Source organism: Brassica oleracea, chromosome C2 (genome assembly GCF_000695525.1).
Source record: "Brassica oleracea var. oleracea cultivar TO1000 chromosome C2, BOL, whole genome shotgun sequence".
NCBI classification, from domain to species: domain Eukaryota; kingdom Viridiplantae; phylum Streptophyta; class Magnoliopsida; order Brassicales; family Brassicaceae; genus Brassica; species Brassica oleracea.
In genome coordinates, this window is record NC_027749.1 from 51,295,171 (window position 1) to 51,319,079 (window position 23,909).

The window sequence follows — 23,909 nt, forward strand, 5'->3', positions numbered from 1 at the left end:
CGGTAAAATATTAATAACCCATCTATAAGAAACTAGAAAGTAGCTCAAAAGGTGAGAATAGATTTTTTACTTCTGGAAAAAGACATGTTGATGTATTATATCCTTTAAACTATCCGTGTGTTGACAAAAGCACTATCAGATTTTTCTTTTTAGCACTATAAGAAATTGCCTAGCGAATTATGATGAACTTTTTTGATCGGCATATATTCATCACCAAACTATTCTGACGCTGGTGTTAGAACATGTGATACTAACTAAAATTTTAGAAACATTTTTCGATCATATTCTTAAAACTTCGAAACCATTCCACCAATTATCATTACACACATCGATGCGATTGACAATTTAACAATTCCGTTTCAACAGCCACGTAACCCAGCGGCATGGAAGCATATACACATGTACGGCAGAGATCAAACGATCTTTGCCTTCTCCCGATATGGAAAGCGAGGATCTTGGAGAAGACATGTTTTGTACAAGACCACAGAACAAACTACTCAAAAAAGAGTTTGGGTATGTCGTGGGCCACCTTAAAAGCAATATTTTATCGTCTTGCTTCTGTATCTAATTAGGTCCCTGCCACACGTCTTCATCTTGGTGCGATCACACGTTCTCCGCCTCTTGTACAAGATCGTGAACGTTAACACCTGTCGACGGTAGAACCAAGCTCACTATAACAATAAATAATCTATAAGGTACGAAACCTTTCAATTCGAATTTAATCGATACATAATGGACGGTGTATTATTTAATTGTATTTTTAGATTTAGTTTGATAATACTAAATGTATTTTCTGCGAATGACAAATTATTGGCGATGAAATCTAATTGTTATGGAGAGGCATTTTGTATGGGACCATACGCAATTGATACGTGATAATGTTTTGAACGTGTCATGATATCAGAGGGGGTTCATAGTTTGACTTATATTTGTAGTTATTAGCTCGATGATTGTAAGTCAATTCTCATTTGAATTTGTTCATATTATGGAGATAGTAGAGCTTGATTTTTTTCCGGAAAAGAGAGAGTTCATATATGTATATGCTATATTGCGTTATGTACAAACTCGTAGGGTTTTACTTTAAAATGACTTGACGTACTTAGAGTAACCTATGGTTTTTAAAGAGCGAATATGTTTCGATTTAGAATGGCTTAATTGTATACCCTTTACATATATATGATGATCATCTTGGCTCATCAATATTAGGATCAAGTCTATGTGTTTTCTCTTAAAATGATACATGAACTAATTTATATATATATATATATATATATTTGATAAAAAAAGAACTAATTTATTTATTATTTAAGCAAAAAAAAAATTATTTATTACCATCGGGTATTCAGTTGCAAACCTATGAAAATTTAATGTGAAATTTTTTGATACACAAAAAATATTGAATATAATGTTTTAGCAAAAATTCTTAGTAATATTTTCAATGATCTTTGTTTCTTTCCCTATTTGGGGTAAGTCACATGTTGATTTCATTTTTTTACGTTGCGTCAATCTACAAACAGTTAATATGTTATGCGAATTTATTGAGCTGAATTCAAAATTTTCAAATAAAATTATGCATATTTTTTTTCCTGTAATATGAAAATAGTTGTATTGTATATACACCTACAGCAATACAACAAACAAACAAAGAGTTTGCCTTAATGGGTTGGAGAAGTTAGGGTGCTGGGTTATTCTCAATGAGAATGGTCGGGATCCATATGGGTGCTTGGTTTGGCAAGATATAATCTACCAATTATCAACAGATGATATTGGGACCATATAGCTATTATGTAATCAATGCAAAATTTCGTACTTTTTAAATTTATGTTCTCTGCCCACTTCATAAAGTCCATAACAACAGCTTTGTAAGTTAAATAGACTAAACGAGAAAACTGATTTCTATAATTTGTATATAATCAACACTAACGATTCGTTGAAATTCAATAACGCATAGGCATAGGTGATCGTTTGAAATATTCAGAAGCTATATTAGTAATTAGAGGCTAAGTGATAGCTCAACTTCGAATAAAGAGATGCATGTATAGTGGAGTAAGTTCTTGGAGAACCGCAAGCCGCAAGTTACGTATATATTTGTTTATGTATATTTTAAATCGACATAGATATTTATAATCTTTACTATAAAAATTGTAGCAAAAATTAAAATTTCCCGAAGAAAACCAAAGAACATCATCAACACTCAAAAACCAAAAATATACCAAACAAAAAGTACGAAAATACCATAATATTAACATATTTTAAGATATAATTCCCTTAAGATGTGTCCTGAAATCGATAATTCCAAGTATCTCTTATTTCCTTGCATTATTGTTTTTCAATTTTCTTTGATTGGATCAAGTTTAAACCTAAGCAAAGGATAGGTTTACTAAAAATGACAATTCTCTCCAATAGACCTTTTAAAATTTTTGTCACAAAAATAATATTTAAAAAATAAAATGACCAAAATAACAACTTTTTGTTTTGAAAATTTTAATATTTATTTTTTATTTTTTAAAATTTGAAACCCTATCTCCAAAATTCCACCCCTTAACTCTAAACACTAAGTCTATATTAGTTAACCCTTAGGTATAAATCCATATTTACTATTTAATAAAGTTTATTTTGATCATTTTCTTCCTTAAAATCTATTTTTGTAAAAATAAACTAAAAATGTCTATACTAGAAAAGGGTAAAATATAACTTTAATTCATTGGTTACTCGTTAAGAGTTACCATTATCTCCCAAGCAAAATTAATGAGTTAGGTAAAATTTGTATCTAAATATAGAAACCAAACGTAAAATTAGGCAAACATGGGGTCCAATTTTCACAGACAAGAAAAATTGAAGGAGTGGGTAAGTATTAAGTAATCGTTGTACTAATCATCGTCCAATGAATATACCAACCAGTCAAATTGAAGGAGTGGGTAAGTATTAACTAAGTAATCGCTGTACTAATCATTACGCGTGAGACTTTTATCCGAGATCCGATCTGGATCCGATATAAAAATCCGGATATTTGTAGAGGCCGAATCCGAATCCGGATAGTAAAGTGTTGGATCCGTCAAAACCGAATCCGGATCAGAATATTTTGATTTTATAGTCCGGATATCCAGATCTGTAAATTTTATTAATAACTATTTCAAAAATAGTAATATTTATATATAAAACTAATTTTATTTAGTATATTTTCATTTTTATAATAGTATATATAAATTTTATGTAAATTTTGTAATATTATACATAGAAATAATTAAAAACATTATATATATTTTTATTTTTAAATTATTGTTAATATTATATATATATTAATATTATTTTTTATTTATTTATTTTAAGAATCCAAATCCAGATCCGGATATCCGCCGAATATAATAATTTTTAGAAAGATATCCGACATCCGGATATCCGCGAACCCCGGATCCGGGATAATAAAATTTTGGATTCGCCGAATAAAGATTCAGATCCAGATATCTTAAAATTGTGCGGATACGCGATCCGTCCCAGACCTACTAATCATCGTCCAATGAATATACCAACTAGTCAAATTGATCTATACCAAATCATAACTAAACCAAACCAAATCATAACTAAACCAGTTAGACCCGCGTTACAAAATCTGACCCAAACCCGAAAACGAACTCGGCCCAGGCCCATTGAGAAACAAAGTCCAAATCACAAAAACAAACGTTTCACCGTCGTTCTGCGCCGCCCCCGAGCTCTCTCTCTGTCTCTCTCTCTCGTCGTCGCTCATCACAGGTTAGCTTCGCTTGATAAACCCTAGCTGATGATTCAAAGTTTTAACCTTTATTGCCGATTCGTAACCTCTGCGTTTACAGAAGAGGTTTTTCGCTGGGTAACAATGGCGGGCTGGCAGAGGAATCTACAGCTGATTCGTCACGTCGCGAGAAGAGTGAAGAACAGTAACATTTCAACAGCCCATTACTCTTCAGCTCGCAATTTGGAATCTCCTTTCTCGAAAGGTGAAACCTTTGTCTTTGGAATCTTGGCCCATGTTGAGTTTATGCTCATTTGAGTTTTAGAGAATGAAGTCTATGTGTTCTTTATGGATCTTTCAAATGATTTTATGTAATATCTTGGGATTTGTTGTGGTATATTGTTTTGTTTAGTTGAGTGGGTGATGATAAAGTTTTCATTTTGTGCTTGTGAAGTAGGTTACTTGCAGGGTCTCCTGAGACCAACCTACTCTTCAACACCACTGCATCACTATCTACAACAAGTGGTAATATACTTTGTTTGCTTTACTAGTTACTACACTACCTGAATCTTGTTTTCTTTAGTATTAGGAGTAGGGGAAGTGAGACTGTGTGTCTTGTGGGATGTCAACATCTATTGTCTATGTTAATTAGGTGGAAAAGATCATATCTTTTGAAACTATGGAACTCTTGTGACACTTAGGAACATCTACTTTTGGGGTATGAGAATCATGGATCTTGTTTAATTGCTTTCAGGGCATTTCTACCTCGAGAACATTTAAGGCTAGTGAAGAGCCTATATCATCACCTTTGTCATCTCCAGCTCTGTTGGGTAGTGGCAAAGAAGAAGAGCAGAAGATTATCCCAAAGCGTAAAAAAGTACAGGCTGTACTCAAAGCCATAAAGCAGGTGTGTGTGTGTGTGTTCTCCGACTCTCAACAGAACTCTCTCTTTCACATGATTTTCTCACCCTTGTTTTGTTTCAGAGTCCTAAGAAGGTCAACCTAGTTGCAGCACTAGTGCGTGGTATGCGCGTTGAAGATGCTCTTATGCAACTTCAGGTCACAGTTAAACGGGCTTCCCACACTGTGTACCGGGTAATCTCTAAGATCTGAGCTTTGAAACAGACAACTCGTTCTATTAGTACCAATGTTCAATCAATCGCTAGGCGGTAATTAGACGCTGTATATAATATTATCGATCAGGCGGGCGCATAGACCCAGTTTTGAAAAAAATATCTGTATAGAAAAAATCGTTTCGTTTAGGACTGATTTGCCATTATACTACAGGTTATCCACGCTGCTCGAGCAAATGCTTCTCATAACCATGGACTAGATCCTGACCGTCTCATCATTGGTATGTACTAACTGATTCCTCTACTTGCTGCATTTAAGGAACGGTTTATTTTATTCTAAGCTTTTTGATATGTGGTTGCAGCTGAAGCCTTTGTTGGGAAGGGACTCTTCAAGAAGAGGATATCTATCCATGGAAAAGGGAAATGCGGGTTGATGATAAGACCAGAGTGTCGCCTAACTGTCATAGTTAGGGAGATTACTCCTGAGGAAGAAACTGAGATTGCGAAGCTCAAAGTTCATAACTTCAAGAAGCTAAGCAAGCGGGAGAGGAGGCTTGTCCCCCACAAGCTGATTGAGACAACTCCAATCTGGAACCGTAGAGGCACTAAAGCTAGTCATCGGTCCTCGGAGCTGGTGCCATCTCGCTAGTGTCTTCTTTGTTCCTTGATGGTTGGTTACAAGGAGAGGCTTGTCTTCTCTATGCACCTTCTTTGCTTTTTGGTTTGGTATTGTTCTGGTACTTAATAGGACCGGTTTATTTATTTGCATTTCAATAAAATGTTGTAAGAACAAACCAAATCGTTAGATTTGAACTAAGGTATAATCAGTAGACCTCATTTTCAAATCCAAAATTTTCTCAAATGGTTTGTATTATTCAGAAGAATGCACATAGTTTGGAATCATTTCCCTTGATATTTTGTAAGCAATCTTATTATACAAAGTTTTGTGTTTCATCCAATATTCTAAAAAATGGTTCAAATCAGTCATATATATATACATTTTTTTTTTTTGTTAACAATTCAAATCAGTCATAAGTAAAACAATTTCTTCACAACAATTTTTTTTAAAAAATTGGTATGCACTTAGGTTCCCATCTAAACAATTTTTTTTTTATAAAATATTATAATTCTCGCTTAGTGATTTGTTAAATAGTAGTTTCACCAATAATATTTTTCTTTTTAAGTGTTTTCACAAATGTTTTTAGTTCTTGTTTCTTTTTTTCTTTTTTCTTTTTTCTTTTTTTTTGTCATCATTCATCTATTACCCATTTATCTTATAATCTAATCTCTGAAGTACCTTACTAAAAAAGTATTTTCTTTTTGAATTATTTTTAATTCGAAAAGTTGGTTGATTACATTTTTGTCCCTGATTATTAACCCTAAATATCTATGAATCAGTTTCTATTTACTAATTCTCTCATTTTTCCTTTCCTTTCTCTCTTCTTCTACGGCGTATTTTCTCTTCCTCTCTGTAACTTCTCTTTTTTTTTTGTTTCTTCTCCTTTCTTCTTCGATATAAAATCCGATAGTGAAGATTTCTTTTTTTTTTCTTCGTTTTATATCTAATAACCACATAATGAAAAATGACAGAGAAGCTACATCGGTTATAAAGTGCTTGTGGTTGAACCTGATATTAGATTTGAAAACCAGAAAAAGAAACAGATCTACTGTGGATCAGCCTGATGTGACGACAAAGAAGGTGACAAAAACAGAGAAAGAGATCAGATATTTTTAAGATCTACTTAGTTTTAGGGGGTTTATTGTTATGGTGTTTTTCGATTTAGGGTTGTTAAATATATTTCTGGGTTTTTATGATTTAGGGTTCTTATTGTTCTTGTTCCTTCGTGTTTGTAATTTATTTCCATCTTCAGATCTGGATTCTGTATAACTTGGTATTACTCTCGGTACAACTAACTCAGTAGTACTTAGATGAATTCAGTAATACTTAGTAGAACTCAGTAATACTTTGTAGAACTCAGTATAACTAATAGAACTTAGTATAACTAATAAAACTCAGTATAACTAATTCGAGTAGTAATCAGTTTTACACAGTATAACTCAGTAGAACTTGGTATAACTGCAGTACCACTTAGTATTACTTACTTAGTAATACTTAGTAATACTCAATATAACTCAGTATTATCCAGTAGAACGAAGTATAACTCAGTAAAACTATACCGTATAATTTGAAATTTTGAAATTTTCAAAATTTAAAATTTTGAAATTTTTTATTAAAAAATAATTTCGAAAATGAAAAGAGAAAAACTAGATATTCATGTTTCATTAAAGCAATGAGGATATAGAAAATTTGAGAGGCACATATGAGATTGTCTCTAGAGATAATGGGGGCATGGCAGAAGTCGGCTCGATTAGAACTCATCTCTCTATATTTTTGTATTATAAATTTATCATGTTTATGTTTTCGAACTAATATTAATTGTAGTAATCTGCACAATAACTATGAAATCGAACGGTCATAAAACCAAGACCAAACCATGACTGATCAAGCAACGTGGCTCAACTTCGTCTCGCCTCCTCTCATACTCACGGACACGTGTGGTAAAGCCCAACTTACTTCATATGGGCAACTCTCTCTTGTGCTAAAAACAATGTAATAACAATTTCAAAAGACGGTGGTGAGAGAGAGAGAGTACAAGAAAAAAAAGAAGCAAGAAGATAATTCGACGGCAAAAATGTTTTCAGCTATCGGAAGTTTATTGAGGCTCATCTTCAAGAACTTGGACGTCATCGCTGGGTACATGAATAATAACATATAGCCAAAGTTTTAGCAAAAAAAAAAAAAACAAAGCTATTTTCTGCTTTAGTTCATTATATTAATTTGATTCTTTTTGCATGTGCTGTGGTGTGTGCAGACCTATCATTAGCTTGGTTTATCCTCTGTAAGTCTAATATAATTCTCTCTCTATCTGATTAACTTACCTATTATTTCAATAAAAACTTTGGTTTATACTTTGATCTAGATACGCATCAGTGAGGGCAATAGAGTCGAGGACCGGTGGAGACGACAAGCAATGGCTCACTTATTGGGCTCTTTATTCACTTATCAAACTCTTTGAGCTCACTTTCTATAGACTCATCGAATGGTAAGTTTAAAACACAATCTAATGATGCTTCCTTGATCTGCAAGTTTCTGTCTCTCAAAAGAGTAAACCATATGTTTGTTTTCTTTAGGGTTTCTGATGAACTAATGTTTATACCTAAATGGACATCACATTATAGATTGATCTAACCATAAAACGGTGGTTTGTAGAATCACATAGTTTTGAATTCTATTTGATAAGATATTATGGGTGTTTTACAACCTTTTGGAGTCTGTAAGTTTCTTATTTTATATAAACTAATTAAAGTTTTGAGGTTAATGGTATGATTAGGATTCCGTTATGGCAATACGCCAAGCTAGCCTTAACCTGTTGGTTGGTGTTACCGGGATTGAGCGGCGCTTCTTACCTCTACGAGAACTATGTGCGTTCATTCCTTTTAAGCCCACATAGTGCCAACGTGTGGTACGTGCCAGCTAAGAAGGATGATGATGACTTAGCTGCAGCTGCTGGGAAATTTACTCCGTCCAGAGAGCCTACAGAAAAGCATGTTAGCTCGGTATGACTTAACTCTGTCTAAAATCTTTTTTTTGTAACCTAAATGTTTGATCTGAACACTAGTGTTTTGTTGATTGATTGTATTTTTCAGGTGGATACATCAGCCAAATATGTTGGGGGCTCGGCCTTTGATGATACATATGTATACTAGTAAAGCTACTTGTGGCCCTGTTGTAGCTTAATATCGTTACCCATCTTGGTGTACCGTATACTCTATATTTGCTTTTTTATCTTTGTTTTTCTTGATGAATGTGGTAGATGTGTAAGCAAGCAACGAATAAAATTTCTAACTTCACCAAAAAATATGTACATGTTTCCTTAATGCATGTTAGTACTTAGCAGAGACACATCCACGTGATGGCGTTATACATTGCACATAGATTAGCTGTAACTCTGTAACCATAACGAACCAAGGAGTTAATGCATCTTGCCGGTGTGACAATATAAAAAAATTGCGTCTTTCTTTCGTTTTAAAATATACATTGTGTTAATAATACATATTAAATGTTTTTGTAAAAAAATTCTTAACTATAAATAAAAATTATGAAAAAATACAATTGGTTGCACAGTTTTTTTTTGGAGAAAATTAAGATTACCTATATATATGTGAAAATATTTTATTTTGCAGAGAGTATATAGTTTTTGTTAATTCAACAATAGTTTGAGTTTAAACTAAAAAAAAGTTCTCAGTTCCCTTATTTTAATACAGGAAAAAAAGAAATTTTATTCAATACTTCAACGTAAAATAAAATAAAAAGTTGGTTCACGCGAGACATCATAACGACTAAAGTAAGTTTAATTAAAGTCTTTCTGCCTTTATCACTTTTTCTCCTTTCTCACGGTTTCATTGGCTCTCCCTCTTTTGATCTGCTTCAGTTTCTTTTCCCAAAAACAAACTAATCGTATTGCATCTGAGTATCCGAGAGAGTTTCTTTTGATTTTAGAGAGGGGCTAAAATGGCGACGAACATTGGTATAATGGACAGTGCTTACTTTGTTGGAAGAAACGAGATTCTTGGTTGGATCAATGACCGTCTTCATCTCAATCTCTCTCGCATTGAAGAGGTATATATATATCTTTTATTTCTGCATGTGTTTGTTTCAATGTCAGATTTGTTTTCACTTGTGGTGCATTGTCAAATAAAGAGGACGTGCCTTGATAATGTCGGTGGACTATGCAGATTTACTTTGAGATATATTTAGTTTTGAGATTTGTTCTCTCTCATGATCTAACTAATCTAGTCGGTGTGTTACTCTTGACACTTTTTCTGATCCTATAACTAGTGAGTGAGGTATTGCAGATTTCTTGGAAGTATATTGGTTTATCTTGGTTCTGTCAGATAATCAAGGTGTTATTGAGTGTGTTAAGATGCAATCTCTGTGTTTTGATGCTTAGCTACTGGAGCAACTCGTATGTCTGCTGTTGAATATTCCGGTTTTCTATATCAGTTTTTGGCTTTATAGCAAAAGTGTTAATTGCAATTTATGTTGTGTAATAATATCTACATTTGTCAGCTTGATACTTTTATGCCTTTGGTATTGAAAACCCTTCAAGGGTTATTAAGATGTTTTTACTTGTTTGTTTTCAACTGATACTCTTGCAAGTAAGCACTGAGACTGTTAATTTTTTCTTGCTTGTGAGACTGTTTATCTAAGTGGTTTATTATGATTGGTAGGCTGCATCGGGTGCTGTTCAATGTCAAATGATGGACATGACCTTTCCAGGGGTTGTGCCAATGCACAAGGTACATTTTATATGCATCTCTTGTTTGCTTCTTGGCCGACCAATCTAAATCTTCCACTTTTCAGGTTAATTTTGATGCAAAGAACGAGTATGAGATGATCCAAAACTACAAAGTCATGCAAGAAGTCTTCACCAAATTGAAAATTACAAAGGTAAGTTACATTTTCCTTTGAGATAATGATCATGTGGGCTAATAATGCCTTTAAAATATCTAAATCACGTACAATGTTTTTGTCTTAATGGGAAAAATACATCAGCCATTGGAAGTCAACAAGCTTGTCAAAGGGAGACCACTAGACAACTTGGAGTTTCTACAATGGCTGAAACGTTTTTGTGATTCCATAAATGGTGGCATTATGAATGAGTATGGACTCTTTTTGCTAGCTTTAATAATAACTAGAAGTCTTCTTAATTTGACTCCACTGGTTTCATCAATTGTAGGAATTATAATCCAGTAGAACGAAGATTAAGAGGTGGCAAAGAGAAAAGTGTAAAAGGATCTAGTAAGGTCTCAAAGTCATTGCAAACAAACAATATGCATCAGCCTCCTCCAGTCACTACTTCCAACAAAACATTTGGTCTGTCATTTAAATTAGCTTCTCTTATCCAGTTTATGACTTTCTCTATATCTATTTTTAGAACATTCTAAATTCCTAGGTCCCAAGCAAGCTAAATCACATGCTGTTGGAGGTGGGAGCAACTCATCAGCCGAAGTGCAAGCTCTGTCAAAGGAGGTAACTAATAGTTTTCATTCTTTAAGGTTAATGATAACAAATCTTTAATATGAAACTTTTTTTTTGACAATACTAGCTTGAAGATCTCAAGGTCTCGGTTGATCTCTTGGAAAAGGAAAGAGATTTTTACTTCACTAAGCTCAGGGATGTAGAGATACTCTGTCAGACTCCTGAGATCGATGATCTTCCAGTAAGTGTCATAGCAATGCTTTTTTGTCTTTATTTCCCTTTGTTTGAACTCAAAAAAATGAGAATGTGAGTATGTATTTGTTGAAACCAAAATATGTGCAGATAGTGGTAGCGGTTAAGAAGATCTTATATGCAGTAGATGCTAATGAATCTGCATTAGAAGAAGCTCAAGAGTGCCTAAGCCAGTCTCTAGGGCTTGGGGCTGAGGAAGTAGAACAAGAAGCAGAGACCCAGACTTAAAAGTTGTGATTTCTAACAAACTGAAGTTTTCAAAGTAGAGGATAACAATAATCCGTTGCCTTGACTTAGAAGGTAGATCATCCATATTTACAAACCAATCAAATCCGGCTTGAAAATTTTAATAATAAAAGAACAAATGCTTAACGATTAATTTTTTGTATGAAACACAAATAGTTGCTACATTGAGGCAAAACACAAACTAGTGGTCCGATGTTATTCAAGTGCAAGATGCTTTCATTCTTATCAAAAAGAATATAATCAGCGTACGGCTTACCAAACCAGTGGTCCGATGTTAGTCCAACATTAACCTTTCTCAAATCATTCTTTCGAAGATAATAATTGGAAAACAACTTACAAGGTGCCAATATAACCTCGTCGTTTTGAGTTGTACCTCGTACCAACAATTTAATGCTCTCATTGAGTAAATGCATCTCACAAGGCTGCAAAACCAGGGACTTCGTCGACCATGCTCCACCACCTTCTAAGACCCATAAGTCCACCTTGCCCATCTGTATAAGATAGGTCTGATCAAAAATAGCTGGCTTTCCTCCATATTCTATAAAGCCCATTGGGTTATCTCGTATTAATCCAGACAACTCCTTAGGTACTTGGATCATATTGAACTGTTCAGATCTAACATCAAAACTGACAAGGACGTAGCAAGACAAACTAGCGTAAGCCAAATAATATATAACTCCATTGATGCATAGTCTTCCTATTGTAGGAATGTGAGGTTGACAATCAAATCCAATTCTTTTCCAAAAACCTCCACTTTCTAGTACGTAGACCCAATGCTCCGAGGTTAAACGATTTATCCCTGTTAAGAGCGTACTAACAATGCATAATATTTTGTATTGATCAAGAACAGGATCGTGTCCGAAATAGTAGATGATACTCTCATCACAACCTTTGACTTTTTGGGAAAATTTGATGACCGGTCTGACCGGTAAGGTTACACTTTGTCTAGTGGTGGGATTATAGATACACGCTTTTCCGCAAACAATGTACAAAATCAATCCACGAAGAACCACCATATCGTGTCCTCCCATCCCTTGCATGGTCAAATCTAAGTCAAAAGATTCAGCACTATTACTAGTTGATGATGATAACGATAGCAGTTGAGACTCACGGGGGCTCTGGCAGACCCCTATGGAATCACACATATAGTGGTTCATCAAACTCATGTATAGACAAGGTGGTCGCCTTGGGGATGCGACCGTAAGATAAAGGTTGCTAAAATATCGAGAACGGATAAGAAGTGACCATGTCTTTGACACACACTTGAACCTCATCAGCGATTTAGCAGGCAATCTAGTCAGAATCTCGATCATGAGATTCCACGGAATCTCCGGCGCCACCACCAAACAATCTAGTTTATGTCTTCTTCCTCTTCCCATCGCCTTTGACAGCCACTTCTTCCATTGAATAGCTGACATCAGAGATAGAAACTTAACCATGCCCTACTTAATATTTCTTATGTACAAGGAACCACCGAAACTTAAATATATATATATATATATCCAAATTCTACTCCGTGATCATTTAGGAAAAAGAAACTTTGATATTTTACATTTTTAAAAGAAAGAAAAAGGTATATATATATTTTATCATATGTGTGTGAGTTGGAGAGACAAGAGTAGGGAGACTTAGCCCTTAGGATCTATGGCTTGAAGATCTTTTTTTTACGTGGATGGATCAAACCCTAGGGCTTGAAGATTTTGGATTTTTGTCTCCCTTTTTGACTTGTGTTCGAAGATTTTAAAATTTCTCTTTATTCCCAACCAAACGATGTTATTTATCTTGCCATAATCCTAACAAAATGTAGCAAGTCTGACTCAAATAAAAAGCCTTGGTTCATTTGTTTACAAATTTCATTTGGCCTTAACATATTTTGCGATATAACTAATATAAAACTTATGAAGTGGTTCATTTGTTTGGGATATAAAATCATGATTTGAGTAACGTTTAGTATTTTATGGTTCCTTTGTGTGGAAGACCTTTTTATTTGGAGTACTAATCATTTTTAATGGTTTCAGCTATATGTAAACACAAACTTAAATCAATTAAAATTCTGGTCACAAATATTTGTCAGAAAATATGATTGGCCGATATGATAAAACTAAATGAAGAAAGCTCAAGTTTATAGATTAAATTTTTGGGTATCAGACTGAAAATAGTCCTAAATTTCTTCTATCATCTCTGGAGCTACAATTTCTGCCTTACATTTATTTGTGCCCACTTAGTGTATCTTAATCAGTTTTGTATTTCTACGCTTTTTTATAAAAGCTTTGTGTTCAGCATAGACATGTCGATCAGGGCCGAAGCCCGTAGCCCGAGCCCGCCTAGCCCTAAAAATTACCGGGCTTGGGCTTCGCTTTATAAGCCCAAAAAAAATTGGGCCTTTCGGGCTAAGCCCATTTGGGCTTTGGGTATTTTGGGCTTAAGTCCGTTTGGGCTAGGGCCGGCCCGAAAACCCGAAATTTATATTTTAGCGTAAATATTATCATTTTTTCTTGTAATTGAAACTATTATTAGTATTGATATATTATTTTAATATTTTTATCCAAACTCTAATAAAACAAATATAAAAGTTGTTAATGCACTTTATTGTTTCATCATTACAAGTGTTACATTTTAAATTTTACAAAAGTACCTTCTTCTTTCATGTACAACATGTTTTTATTTTCAAAATACAAAGTATGAAACGTTTGACCATGTTTATCATAAATTTTGTTCTCTTATATTTTTTGTTTTAATTGATAATTGATTATTTAAATCTTATTAAATTTGTTTTGTGTATAAAATGTTTTTAAAGCATACGAAAAAATAAAAAAATTGTGATAGAGAAGAAAATTTTAAACTCACTTTATAAATTTTTTATTTTTTAAAAATGAAACTCTTTTTTTTAATGAAAATTCACATGTATTAAAACGATTGAAGTGACAATGACAAATTATTTTTTGAAAAGCCCACAAAAGCCCGAAAAGCCCTATAGCCCTATAAGGGCCGGGCCGGGCTTTGAATTCTAGGCCCAAATAATTTTCGGGCCGGGCCGGGCTCAAATATTTACGGGCTTAGCGGGTTTGGGCCGGGCCGGGCCGGGCCAGCCCGAATTGACACCCCTAGTTCAGCATAACATGTAAAACTTTGTTTTCAGCCTCTTTTAAAACTTTCAAATTTTTAGGAGAAATTTTATATTATTTGATTGATAATGCATAATGTGAAAACAAATACAATATGGCATCTTGTCAATGAAATTAATAGAGATGTCATGTTTTCTTTGTCTTACGCTCACTTAGTTTTTCTTAATCAATCTTGTAATTTAAAAAAAAAACTTTTGTATTTCCACGTTTTTATAAAGTTTCTATCTCTTCGAATATTTTTGCTGTAAAAGCTTTCTTTTCATCATAACTTAAATTTTTTTTTTAAAAAAATAGGTTATAAAAACCTAATTAATGTAACTGAGTAATAAGGCTGACAAAAAAAAAAACTGAGTAATAAGAAAACAAATAGAACATGACATTCTATCTTTGAGATAGTTGAAATTATATATTTCAGTTGCTTTACACTAATGTTCACTTAATTTTTAAATCAATCTTGCAATAACTTCTTTTATAAGATATTATATAATAATAATGTGGAAGAATACACATGAACAATAGTATTATAGAGTCATATAATATATAACACCAAATTTTAACAAATTTGAAATTTTACCATAACCAAATTTTGAAGTTTATAAAAGTGGAAACAGTGTACGCGCGGATGAAGCACGAGTTATCCTTTATTCCAAGACAATGCAAAACCGGATGGTTGACTTAATTTTCTTGTAAAATATATCCCATCAATTCTGGCAGTCCATACACGTAGCTGACCACATCGAGGGATAAGTCTTGGTCCTGCTTTGTATACTTGAACGTCATAAGAGTACTCCATCTTAGGTCCTTGCCTTAAAATACAGTCCCACTTTGTTAAATTCGGTATCTCATCGTGGAATCTAATGATATATGGAACAGCATTGAAGTTTAAGGTTTTTACACCTATATCGTCGTCCCCGGAACGACAATGAAATTGGAGAACTTTACCCGGACCGAGTTGATTATGAATTTCTACTTGATTCTTTTTGCAGGCTTCATTTATCCCAAAATATGTAGAGGTCACTAATATAAAAAGTACAAAGTAGTTCATTTGTTTGGTATCTAAAACCATGATCTGAGTATCGTTTAGTAATTATAATTCTTTTGTGTGGAAGACCTTTTTATTTGGAGTACCAAATAAAATTCTTTGTAAAATGGATTTAGCTAAATTTAAACACAAATATAAACCAAACAAACTTCTTGTCACAAATAGTTTGTCTGAAAATATGATAGGCTAATATGATCAAACCAAATGAAGAAAGCTTAAATTTATAACTGACCATAGAATGATAGAATCCAAACTAAAGTAAAAGCTAAGATATAGTCTTGAAAGTGTAGTGTTTCAAAAGTAAATTCACCTATTGATATACACAAAACAATTGCAACATAAATACATTTACAACAATGTAAAAAAAGAAGGCAAATTGACAAAACTAGACATCCATCTGAAAATTTCTAGTAATTTCTTTTATCCTCTCCATCTCCTATCCCACCATTTCAGCTATTTGATCTCTGCATTTGTGTGTTTGAGATTGAGATTATATTCAAGTCACATAATAGTAAATAGTGATGATGACAAGTGAACTGACATCACTTACTTTTGTTGTTGGTCTATTAAATTGGGCAAATTAGAAATCTGGCCCAATAGTTATTGACTTGTGTGGGAGGACTCTTAAAACCCAACACATTGACCTAAAGAAAACTTCCTATTATTACTTCAGACCAACATTATTGGTAGGATTAATTTTTAAGTCTTTAGCTTATTTTATTATTATTTTTATGTTAAGAGACAAAGGTAAGAGACAATCCAAAAAATGTAGATTATTGGTAGGACTTTTTGTTGTCTCTTAGTAAATTAATTATTTAGTTTAATAAGTAATGATATATAACAGATAAGTTTAAAATAAAACATATAACAACATAAGAAAATTACAAAGTTACCAACAAAAAATCAAGAAAAAAAAATTACAAAATCATAAATAAAAGCAAACAAGATCCAGATGCGGAGGAGGTAGAGCGACAATAACAACGACATAATCTCAAAGCGGATGAGGAAGACATACCTTTTCGATTGAAAATCGGTGGAGAAGCTTTCGGTGAGACAACGGATCGGTGTCGAGGGAGCAAAATACCCGAGAGGATTTTGAAATCGGGATGAAATGGGGGGACGATCTCTGTCGAACTCTTTCGCCGTCGAGAGAGAGAGTCGGGAGAACATGCAATTGATTTTCAGACGGCAAAACGACAATGCCCTTTCCACACCCAATCGCATTCAGCCAGCTGGCACTAAGGACCATCGACAAAACTTCTTAATTAAGGACAATCGTCTTCCGTTTTTTTGTAATTTAAACCTTTTTGATTTAATTTTCGGCCCAATATTCCTTAGAAAGGACGCTGATAATGTTGGTCTTAGGAGAAAGAAACAAGGGATGGACAAAACGCGTGTGCCACTGCCAATGGTATACATTCTGAGGTGGACTATCGTCACGTTAGCTTTTCTCCTAATCTTATCTAGCCCACGTTATCAAAAGGGTATTTTCGTCTTACTACAACACGGAATAGACCCATCAAAGAATTGGTAAAAGGAAATAGAAAAAAAAAAACTATTAGCGGCCGCAAACTCCATAATCAATCTGACATATATTTAAAAAAAAACAATGTTTTAAATGTTGTTTTACGTCTTCTACACGGAGAAAAGAACAACAAAAACTTTATATATATTATTATTAAATAAAAATGCAAAAACCGCAGATTACAGTTAAACTAAAGGCGGTTCAAGTTTCCTCTTCTGTAAATCTTTCCTTATATATACACACACTTGGAGCTCAAGTTCTTGTTCTTTCTTATAACTCAAAACACACAAAGAAACGATTCAACGCTAAAGACTATTTTTTACCAATGGATTACTCAGAGCAAGAAGAAAGATCAACGATATCTGAATCTGGAAGCTCTAACTCGTACGATCAGCAACGACCGTCGTTCGCCGACGAGCTCGGGCTCATGGAGCTGCTTGAAGGCGATAGAGCTTACGATCTTATCTACCGAAACTGTAAATCTGCTCTCGGGGACCAATGCGATCTTCTCTCGATTCTGAGAAACGGGTTTGCCACCGTTGGATCTCGCGCTAAGCTCAAAGCTTTCCAGGTTTTTCAAGAGGCGGTGGAGATGAAGCATGTCAGTGAAGGCGGCGGCAAAGCTAGAGTTAAGTACGGTTGGTGCGCCGTCAAGAAAACAGAGTTGAAGTCGGTTCTTGAATACGGTTTTAGCCAGCCAAGAAACGATGGATGTTATGGCCGTGGATTGTATCTCTCCCCGGATAATGCTCTTCTTGAATGGTAATTTAAATATTTTATGTCCAAAACTTATTTTATTTTAGAAGCGTTAAAATTTTAATTTTGCTTTAAAGATAACTAAAATTTTAATTTTGTTTTACAGTGATTTCTCCAATTTTGCTTTAATTGAGTTTTGTTTTATAGTTTTTTTTATTTCTTAAAAACTCGCGTTTGTTCAAATTCAGTGGTCTCACTCACTGTTTTGTGTTTCTTGATTTTTAGTTTGAAGGACTCAGCTGCTGAATCAGAAGATGGGATGAGATTCTTGCTGCTTTCGAGAGTTATACTTGGAAAGTCAGAGATTGTTCCACTAGGCTCGACTCAGTCATGTCCGAGCTCTCCAGAGTTTGATTCAGGTGTAGATGATTTAGCTTCTCCGAGCAAGTATATTGTGTGGAGTACACACATGAACACACATGTGTTGCCTGAGTTTCTTGTCTGCATCAAAGCTCCATTTAACATCAACAGTAAGTAAAAAATAAACAAAGCCTTTATTTCTTTGTTACTCTGTTCTGTTTTTTTAGTTTCTGACATGATTTTAACTTTTTTCAGGAAGTGCAAAGAGATTGAGATCACCATGGATGGCGTTTCCTGTACTGATCAAAGCATTATCCAAGTTCCTACCTCCTTCTCAAATACTCATCATTCAAAAACACTATAAAGATCAGCAAGTAAGTGTTTTCTTTATTCAACCATTTTTGCTTCTTTTTCAAGCAATTTTCACACATTTTTACTAATTGGTTTCTTTGTGTATAACAACAGAACAGGAGAATCTCAAGGAGTGAGCTAATACAACGAGTCAGACACATAACCGGTGACAAGTTGCTTGTTCATATCATCAAAGCTTTTGGACATAAAGTACAACACTAAAACTTAAGCGCACATGGTTTGTATCTGCTGGGCTAGGATTAAGGCCGGTCCACAGATTAGTCTCTAAGGCTAAGCCATGTGTCTGTTGTTTTTTTCAAGATAGTGACGAATTCTTCTTGTAATAGATAACGATTGATGAAAAAATATTAAGATAGAATGTAGTGGCAGCTCAAAAATGTTTCGAGTCCCCCGGGACAATTTCTTTGGAGCGATCTAATAAATATTTCGATTTCTGTAACGATTTAGTTCTTTTTATATAGCACCGTTTACACTAAATTGTTTATGAGGCCCGTTCATATGTATTATGAGCCACTTTTTAGAACACTAATACCACAAGTACAGAAGAGAACTATAGTCCTAATTTACAAAATATCGAATTTAAAAATATTTTTGTCAAGAGGAATATACCCTATATATTATTTGTGAAACATTACAATTTTTTTTGTAGACACGTGTCATCACTAGGATGATTCTTAGAATTATTAGAAAAATATTTTGCTCCATCTAATTATATAATAAACTTTTTATTAAACTAACCATAAATTTATTATTAATGTCATTTATTATTTCCTTAAATAAAGATTACAGAATTGACTAATGTGTCTAAAGTATATATGACAATTAATGATTTTGAATAATAAAGATCTGATAAAAAAAACGTATCTTCTATCAAATTTGCTTAATTTTAAACTATTAAAATAATTTTAAAAAATCACAATAACCTTATTATAAAAATATAGATTTTTCTGTATATGTTATATTTTGAATATTAAAAAATGATTATAAATTACTAAAAGTGTTAAAAGTCTCACATTCAAATTTTGCGATCCATGGTTTAAATTTTTTGTTATGACAAATGATTACAAAATCATATAAGTAAAAGTCTAATTTAATTAATCATTAAGATTTAAAATATATATGTATATATATCATTCTAAATTAAACTATAAACTATATTGAATAAATAAATATTTTAATTTTAAAATTTACTTTGAATAATTTTCTTTGATAAAAGTTTTGAACTAACATTGATTATTACATGTTAATATCATTTAAATTTAATTACATATCCTATCAAATTTTTTAAAAAAATTGTTTGGATTAATAAAATTGATTTATACGTTTGCACCAATTTAATTATATATGTAATAGTTACTGACTTTTAATTATTCAATATATATTTATTATTTCATAATATGTAAGAACATATTATACATAAAATAATTTTTATATATAATGTTTATCCCGCGCAAGGCGCGGATCTTAATCTAGTTTATTATTATTCTGTAAAAAATATACAACCATGCACTTATATCTGAAAAACATTTGAAAGAAACCTAATAACATGTGCTAGAAAAAGAAGACATCAAATACTATACCTCACAGTAGATAGCTTTATTATCCAAACAAACAAACAAAATCCTCTTTATAGCTCTCATTCTCTTAATCCGTGGTAAACTACAAAACTCTCAGCTAATTTATTTCGATGTTACAGCAAACTAAGTGCTCTCTTTAGCTAATTTATTTCTTACTAGTGAACTCTCACACACCACTTCTCAAGTCGATGCAGGAAGTTCCCAGCCTTGTGGAACCGGACCATAGTCATATATAATCTCTCTGTGGCATGACCACACCAGCTTTATAGCTTCAGGTGTCCCTATCCCTGCTCCTCTCGGATCCCCAGCCGGTCCAAACCTGTTGTAACATAATTTTGAGATTTTCTATAACAAAGATGAAAGTTTGAGATTTATTTCTCTAACCAGTGATTCTGAGGAGCTCCAGTTGTTCTTCCTCTGAGTCCAGCATATGTAGTCCCATTCACCGAGTTCCCTATCACTTCCTGCACACATTTATTACATCATTATCTTTGCGAGAATAGATTGATTGGTTTATAATGATGGTGAATAGACTTGCCTGGATAAAGATGGGATCATTTGAAACAACAGCTGCAGTTAGATGAGCTGCATCCTCTCCAAAGCATCCAACACAAGAGGAAGCTGATCCTTTTTGTACTCCGTTACAATCTGAAACGGTCCAAAGATCTCTTTGGTGACGAGTTCATAGTTTTTACTGTCCTTCAAGATCTCTTCAATGGGAACATAAACTGCAGTAGGCTCCAAAGCTCCGTATACAGAAGGAATCGAATGATTCTTCAATGGTTTCCCACCAAAGAGCAGCTTGGAGCCTTGAATCTGAAGTAGATTCTCCATGTGCTCCAACATTGCCTCAGTTGTAAACTTATAAACAGTCATGAAAGAAGAAGTTTTAATCGATGTTCAAGAAATAGCTAGGCGGTAATTAGGCGTTTTATAGGAGATTATTGATTATACGGGCGCCTAGACCGATATTTTGAACGAGTAGGCCAATTTTCTTTTAAAAATCGGTAAGCTTAGGTCCGATTTTTAGAACACTGGTTTTAATGATACAATCTCATCGGATGATTAAACAAATGGAACTTACTGTTTTTTTTTTTTGTTTTTTTTTTTTAACTTTGTCTCCTCCTCTCTAACGATGGCAAGACTATGAACAAGATACTGTTAGAGGTTTGTGTGTTTTCAGAACTCACAAGTCTTATTGTCTCCACATGTTTTACTTATTTTTGTAATTTCTTATGTAAGGCCAATCCAAGGATAAACACTCTTCACTGGTAGCTCTAGAGTAGCTGAAAAGCTGGCGCTTGATCTCAAGGGTCGGATTAGACTGGAAGATGCTGGATTTGATTGGAAAGTCTTGGGACCAGATGTTCAGGAGGTTGATTACGTTGCGTGGGTTTGTGATCAAGATGCTTACGCGTGCAGTGGACAGAAGTGTTCTGCTCAGTCTATGCTATTCATGCATGAGGTTTGGTTTGGTTTTGATCCCTTTTGGTTTACTTCAAGTTTGTCTTTGTTTCTGTTCAATGTTTCTTACTTTCTTTCTTACAGAACTGGGCAAAAACCTCTCTTGTTTCTAAACTAAAAGATCTTGCCGGAAGACGGAAACTAGAAGACTTGACCATTGGTCCTGTCCTAACAGTAAGTTCCATTTCAAAATAATCTTGATCTCCTTTGTAATTAGCTGAGGGGGTCTAGCCACTGAAGTATGTAACCTTTTGTTTCTCTCATTCCAAATCGCATAGAAGACAGCCTGTGCAATTAACTTGCAAATTGTTCTCAATTTACCAGGTGGAGTTGAGTGATGCATCCATCTGATAACGCCGGCAAAACCATACGGCTGATTGAAACCACCTTGACCAAAAAAAGAATCCCATATGTCCTTAATTAAAAAAAAAAAAGAAAAAAAAAAGGAGATCAAGATTATTTTGAAATGGAACTTACTGTTAGGACAGGACCAATGGTCAAGTCTTCTAGTTTCCGTCTTCCGGCAAGATCTTTTAGTTTAGAAACAAGAGAGGTTTTTGCCCAGTTCTGTAAGAAAGAAAGTAAGAAACATTGAACAGAAACAAAGACAAACTTGAAGTAAACCAAAAGGGATCAAAACCAAACCAAACCTCATGCATGAATAGCATAGACTGAGCAGAACACTTCTGTCCACTGCACGCGTAAGCATCTTGATCACAAACCCACGCAACGTAATCAACCTCCTGAACATCTGGTCCCAAGACTTTCCAATCAAATCCAGCATCTTCCAGTCTAATCCGACCCTTGAGATCAAGCGCCAGCTTTTCAGCTACTCTAGAGCTACCAGTGAAGAGTGTTTATCCTTGGATTGGCCTTACATAAGAAATTACAAAAATAAGTAAAACATGTGGAGACAATAAGACTTGTGAGTTCTGAAAACACACAAACCTCTAACAGTATCTTGTTCATAGTCTTGCCATCTGAGTTTATAAAGTCAACATCTTCAACAGGTAAACCACAGTAGTGGAGCAACCGCATCATTTGCTCCATTACAATGCTCACCTATCCAAACAAACATTTCAAACAATCATGAAAATAGATTTTGGATTAGTTTTTGTTATGTGTGAGACAAACACAAGAATAATACTCTCTTTGTTTTTTAATAGTTGAAGTTTTAGAGATTTTTTTTTGGTTCCAAATTAGATGATATTTTCAACTTTCAAAGTAAAATTTATTAACTTTATATATTACTAGGGGGGGTGTCTGCGCTTCGCGCGGAATATTGTTTTATTATTGTTAAAAGTATGATTTGTTGGATAATGTAATTATGTGATCACTTTTATTTGTTAAGAATGTTATTTGGTGTTTTTATTGTGTTATGTAGTAGTAATAGTGATATGTTAATATATTTTGTCTTTGTTTTTTTCATAATTTGTTTTGTGTGTATAGTATTTGTTAGCAGTAAAGTGAACCTCTAATATAAAAATATATTGTATTTCAATAACTTTGCATTTATGCATTTGTTGATTCTAAGATTTACGGTTTCAGCGTCAAAATTTTCTTTTAATTTTTTTTATATTTTTGAACATTATAACTTTCAAGATGTTTTCGTTTTTTCCCATATTTTTACATTGAGCCTTCAACATCTATGTATTTTCTTTACATTTCTGGTATGCGGTATTTCTCATCATCACCAAAAAAGATTCACCTCATGCTCTTGTTCTTTATCGCCTTCTTCACCTTGAGATTTCTGGTCTTTATTGTAGATCGGGTTTAGGAGTTCCCAGTTGTGCGGTTGTTTCTCGCATCATTTTAGGCTACTCCATGCAATATTGGATGCTCCTCTTCTTCCTTAGATTTTAGCTGATGTTAGGAACTGCATCTCTTTGGGTTGGGTCAGAGTTTAGTCGTCTTTGAAGTTGTTTTCCTCGTCGTTGGCTTACCATTGTTACTCCCCTCTCGTCTTGGTTTTCAAGATATGGTTTTTGGTGATCTGACTTCTATAGCTCGAGGACGGCTCCACGATTTGATGATTTCGTTTTGTCTACCCTTCCAGCTATGTTCTTTCATCTCGTTGCAGCTTTCAACCCTGCTTGCGTCTCTGTGACTCTCTCTCTCTTTCGCCATGTTTGCCACTCTAGGTTTGGATAGTGTTCTCCTCCGAGTATGCTCTGTAGATTTGGAAGATTGTTTCTGGTCTCAAGTCTGGACTCATGTTTCTCGGGGGTTGGCTTCATTTCTCCCTCACTCATGTTGTTCTCTTCTTCCCTTAGTATAAATGTGTGATATTAGACTCTTGGAGCTTTGGTCCCTTCTATCCAGAATTTTGTGGTTCTTCCCCGGCATAGGCGTCTTGTTTGTGCTTGTTTAGTTTGTGAGATGCTTCTTACCTCTTAGCTGGTGGTTGTGCTTATCGTTTGTTATG

General features: G+C 34.0%; 5 protein-coding genes, 1 long non-coding RNA gene and 1 pseudogene across 9 annotated transcripts; 5 read left to right on the forward strand and 2 right to left on the reverse strand.

The window, feature by feature from the left end:
• Nucleotides 1-3,661: 3,661 nt before the first annotated feature.
• On the forward strand, nucleotides 3,662-5,619 carry LOC106324703 (50S ribosomal protein L22-like). 4 transcript variants are annotated; one of them, XM_013762667.1, is made up of 7 exons: nucleotides 3,662-3,750; nucleotides 3,831-3,974; nucleotides 4,164-4,234; nucleotides 4,464-4,616; nucleotides 4,694-4,804; nucleotides 4,997-5,063; nucleotides 5,145-5,619. In XM_013762667.1, the coding sequence occupies exons 2-7, from the start codon at nucleotides 3,854-3,856 to the stop codon at nucleotides 5,429-5,431; spliced, it is 810 nt and encodes a 269-aa protein (XP_013618121.1). In that variant the 5' UTR covers nucleotides 3,662-3,750; nucleotides 3,831-3,853; the 3' UTR covers nucleotides 5,432-5,619. The 4 variants fall into 4 exon arrangements, with proteins under 4 accessions (XP_013618121.1, XP_013618123.1, XP_013618124.1 ...); XM_013762669.1 differs by having other exon boundaries at nucleotides 4,167-4,234; XM_013762670.1 differs by having other exon boundaries at nucleotides 3,712-3,750; nucleotides 3,834-3,974; nucleotides 4,167-4,234.
• Nucleotides 5,620-7,416: 1,797 nt separating this feature from the next.
• LOC106326526 (HVA22-like protein b) lies at nucleotides 7,417-8,699 on the forward strand. The gene is made up of 5 exons (XM_013764492.1): nucleotides 7,417-7,537; nucleotides 7,656-7,682; nucleotides 7,764-7,886; nucleotides 8,175-8,400; nucleotides 8,491-8,699. Exons 1-5 carry the CDS (start codon nucleotides 7,476-7,478, stop codon nucleotides 8,548-8,550), a joined length of 498 nt encoding a protein of 165 aa, XP_013619946.1. The 5' UTR covers nucleotides 7,417-7,475; the 3' UTR covers nucleotides 8,551-8,699.
• A 499-nt stretch (nucleotides 8,700-9,198) lies between these two features.
• Nucleotides 9,199-11,468, forward strand: LOC106325406 (microtubule-associated protein RP/EB family member 1B). Its single transcript, XM_013763461.1, has 8 exons — nucleotides 9,199-9,463; nucleotides 10,075-10,143; nucleotides 10,208-10,294; nucleotides 10,400-10,506; nucleotides 10,584-10,720; nucleotides 10,800-10,876; nucleotides 10,953-11,066; nucleotides 11,168-11,468. Exons 1-8 carry the CDS (start codon nucleotides 9,356-9,358, stop codon nucleotides 11,303-11,305), a joined length of 837 nt encoding a protein of 278 aa, XP_013618915.1. The 5' UTR covers nucleotides 9,199-9,355; the 3' UTR covers nucleotides 11,306-11,468.
• LOC106324564 (putative F-box protein At5g62660) lies at nucleotides 11,446-12,762 on the reverse strand. The gene has a single exon (XM_013762512.1). It carries the CDS (start codon nucleotides 12,760-12,762, stop codon nucleotides 11,446-11,448), a length of 1,317 nt encoding a protein of 438 aa, XP_013617966.1.
• A 4,428-nt stretch (nucleotides 12,763-17,190) lies between these two features.
• LOC106323070 (probable inactive poly [ADP-ribose] polymerase SRO5) lies at nucleotides 17,191-18,882 on the forward strand. The gene is made up of 4 exons (XM_013761237.1): nucleotides 17,191-17,777; nucleotides 17,997-18,241; nucleotides 18,327-18,445; nucleotides 18,537-18,882. Exons 1-4 carry the CDS (start codon nucleotides 17,341-17,343, stop codon nucleotides 18,642-18,644), a joined length of 909 nt encoding a protein of 302 aa, XP_013616691.1. The 5' UTR covers nucleotides 17,191-17,340; the 3' UTR covers nucleotides 18,645-18,882.
• Nucleotides 18,883-20,200: 1,318 nt separating this feature from the next.
• The window catches only part of LOC106324565, a 6,420-nt pseudogene continuing 2,711 nt past the window's right edge, over nucleotides 20,201-23,909 (reverse strand).
• Nucleotides 21,159-21,657, forward strand: LOC106325912. Its single transcript, XR_001267092.1, has 3 exons — nucleotides 21,159-21,187; nucleotides 21,263-21,485; nucleotides 21,569-21,657. It is a non-coding gene; the product is annotated as an uncharacterized LOC106325912 (long non-coding RNA).